Below are 3,249 nucleotides of genomic sequence, written 5' to 3' on the forward strand. Positions count from 1 at the left end.
CACTGGCACAGTATAGGCAAATTCCGAAGTGGAGACGCAAACAATTGCTCAGCCATCCGGCCCAGGGTGACATCGGGATCCATTCAGGGGTATGTAGGATGTCCAGGGTTCTCCAATTTATCTCACGCACCTTCAATCACACCAGTCACCCTGGTCAATCTCTGATTCGAGAACGATGATTCAAGTCGAATACCAGTTCCCCGATCGGGTTTCGGCCCCCACAGTCCTTCAGTCGTGCTCCATTCACGTCTTGCCCCACGTTGCTGTCGATCCCCTTCAGCTGTCTGACATCTAACCACAATGGGAAAATGGAAAGTGCATAACGGGCTATCGAGTGCGAGTGTAGCAATGGCTTGTTTTGAACTTGTCTGCGTGGGTATTTATATGGAGGCCATTGTCTGGCTTCTAATTCACATACATTCCCTTCTTTTCCCTTTTATATACGCTCTTTTGGTACATACTTCAGTTGTGTGATATTGGTTGTTACTTTCCTTGATCATGCGTGATCTTCTTTGGTTGACTGCCGTGGCGAGTGTGCTTTCTCCAGCCTCGGCAGTTGCTATTCATTCAACTTCTGGCGGGTAAGTTCTATGCCTGGACTATTACCAACTACGCTGACAGATCTATACAGAGAGATCCGCGCAAGAGCCTGCAGCGGGCCCACCGCTTCCTCCCCTTCGACCTACTGGCTTCTGAATCAGGATCACACTGGAAATGCCCGAGGATATGCCCCCGAAGTCGCCAACGCCAATTACCCCGTGTGGCGCAATGTCAAGGATTATTCCGCCTCGGCCGACGGATCTGGCGACCAAACCAGCAGCATTCAGAATGCGATCAACAACGATGGATCGAATGGCAGCCGGGAGAGTAAGGGTGTCACTAGGTACCCGGCGGAAGTCTTTCTCCCCGGTGGAACGTACCAGCTTAGGAGCACTTTGAATTTGCGTGTCGGGACTGTGATCACCGGTGATCCGCTGAATCCACCAGTCCTCAAGGCGGCAGCCGGCTTCAACGGTGATACGGTGGTCAATGGATACGACAGCAAGAATGGCCCGCCTGAGACGAGTTTCATGACTCTCCTACGAAACGTGGTTATTGATACCACAGCTCTCAGCGCTGATACCAAGATCACTGCATTGCAATGGGGTGTGGCTCAGGGGTCTGGCTTGACCAATGTCAAAATCAATATGCCTACCAGCTCTACCGGACACACTGGTATCCACATCAACGCTGGATCGACGATCGCCGTGACGGATGTCGACATTACTGGTGGCGCCGTCGGAATCAAGAACTCCAACCAGCAGGTCAACTTCAAGAACATCTACTTCAGAAAGTGTACGACTGCCTTCGAGGCTTCCGGTGGCCATACCGCTCTTCTCCAGGGCGTGACATTCGATACTGTCGGTTTGGGCGTTGACATGAGCAGCAACGGGCTTGGAAGTATGGTCCTGCTAGATTCCAAATCAACCAACTCGGGCACCGTGGTGAAGTTCCATGACTCGTCTAACGACAGCGGCAACCGCAACAGCCAGCTGATCATTCAAAACCTCGTTCACGACACCACCAATCCTATTGCGGTCGACAGCAACAACAACAACGTGAAGCTTGCCGCTACCGACAAGATCGACACGTGGGCGTGGGGTAACATCACCCCCGGTCAGTACGTGTCAGGCAAGAGCCTCACAACCTCTAGACCGGCCGCGCTCTTGTCTAATGGCAAATACTTCACCCGCATCCAGCCTACCTACGCCGAGTATGGCTCGGACCAGGTCGTGAACGTCAAAAACGTGAGCGGCCACCCAGTCAAAGGCGACGGCTCAACAGACGACGTGGAGTCACTCAATGCCATCTTAGCGGATAACGCAGCCAACTGCAAGATCACATACTTCCCATATGGAGTGTACACTGTTAAGAACACACTGAAGATCCCCGTGGGCTCGCGCATCATGGGCGAGGCATGGGCCGTGATTTCCGGAGCAGGCAATGCATTCAAGGACGCCTCGAACCCAAAGCCAGTAGTCCAGGTCGGGCAAGCCAACGACAAGGGCGTCATCGAGATACAGAACATGCGTTTCAGCGTGGGTGAGATCCTCCCCGGCGCGATCATTCTCGAGGTCAATGCCGCCGGCACAAAACCCGGTGATGTAGCATTGTGGAATACGATAGTGACCGTAGGCGGCACCGCCGAGACGAGTATCAAGGATAACTGCGATAACCAAGACACGTCGCAGTGCAAGGCGGCGTTTATGGTGATGCATCTCACCAAGTCGTCCTCTGCCTATATTGAGAATTTCTGGGGCTGGACCGCAGACCACAATCTCGACGGTGGATCGTCGAAGACGATCATCTCTACCGGACGTGGCATCCTCGTCGACGCAACTAAGGGGACTTGGCTCACTGGAACGGGATCTGAACATCACTGGTTGTACAACTACAACTTCAACTCCGCGCAGAATGTCTACGCAGGCATGCTCCAGACTGAGAGTCCCTATATGCAGGGTGAGGGTGCAACGCAGACGGCGCCGGCGCCTTGGACGGCTGAGTCTTCGTTTGGTGATCCTGATTTCTCGTGGTGCGGTGCGAATGATCAGAAGTGTCGTACGTCGCTTGCGACTAATGTCAACGGTGGCAAGGATGTCTTGCTGTATAACAGTGCCGCGTGGGCTTTCTTTAATGGGGAGTGGAATGGTGATTATGGGACTCAGTGTGATGGATCGTGTCAGACGAATATGATGCGTGTAGCTAATAGTCCTGAGAATTTGGTTTGGTATTCTGTTAACACGAGGAAGGCGGATGTCATGATTCTGGATGGCGAGTCGAATCCTAGCGAGTATAATCACCCTGGTGGGTGGGAGGCTATTATTCAGGGGTATAGGCAGTTTTCCTCTTAGGATGTGATATGCATTCCTAAGCAGGGCAATCCTATGTAAATAGTCATGTACATAGCATGAATAGAAGTCAATAATATCAGACTGGCGAAGTGACTACGACGGTTTCATTTTATGTGTAGCCAGAACTGTTGACTTGAACTCCCGGTTTAGGCTTACTTGTATAACCCTAGCCATGCGAGAAGCGTGAGACGATTCTTAGTTCCCGATTTGCGCCTGGGATCAGAACGTATGTTGGGCTACGTTGCTTGGGACGGCTTGGGTTATAGCGAGAAAGTTAATTGGAGGTGTTCAAGCCTTGAGCTTTCAAAATGCAGAGCTTTTCACCATTCGAAGTTGTAGCTCCGTGTCAGAAATCCCA

At 52.0% G+C, this 3,249-nt stretch overlaps 1 protein-coding gene across 1 annotated transcript; it reads left to right on the forward strand.

Moving 5' to 3' along the window:
• Positions 1–498: 498 nt before the first annotated feature.
• PENARI_c007G04617 (glycoside hydrolase family 55 protein) lies at positions 499–2,891 on the forward strand (the record flags this gene model as incomplete). Its single annotated transcript, XM_022630900.1, has 2 exons — positions 499–581; positions 632–2,891. The coding sequence occupies 2 exons, from the start codon at positions 499–501 to the stop codon at positions 2,889–2,891; spliced, it is 2,343 nt and encodes a 780-aa protein (XP_022489405.1).
• Positions 2,892–3,249: the final 358 nt, after the last annotated feature.

This window comes from Penicillium arizonense (assembly GCF_001773325.1).
Source record: "Penicillium arizonense strain CBS 141311 chromosome Unknown PENARI_contig007, whole genome shotgun sequence".
Lineage (NCBI taxonomy): Eukaryota > Fungi > Ascomycota > Eurotiomycetes > Eurotiales > Aspergillaceae > Penicillium > Penicillium arizonense.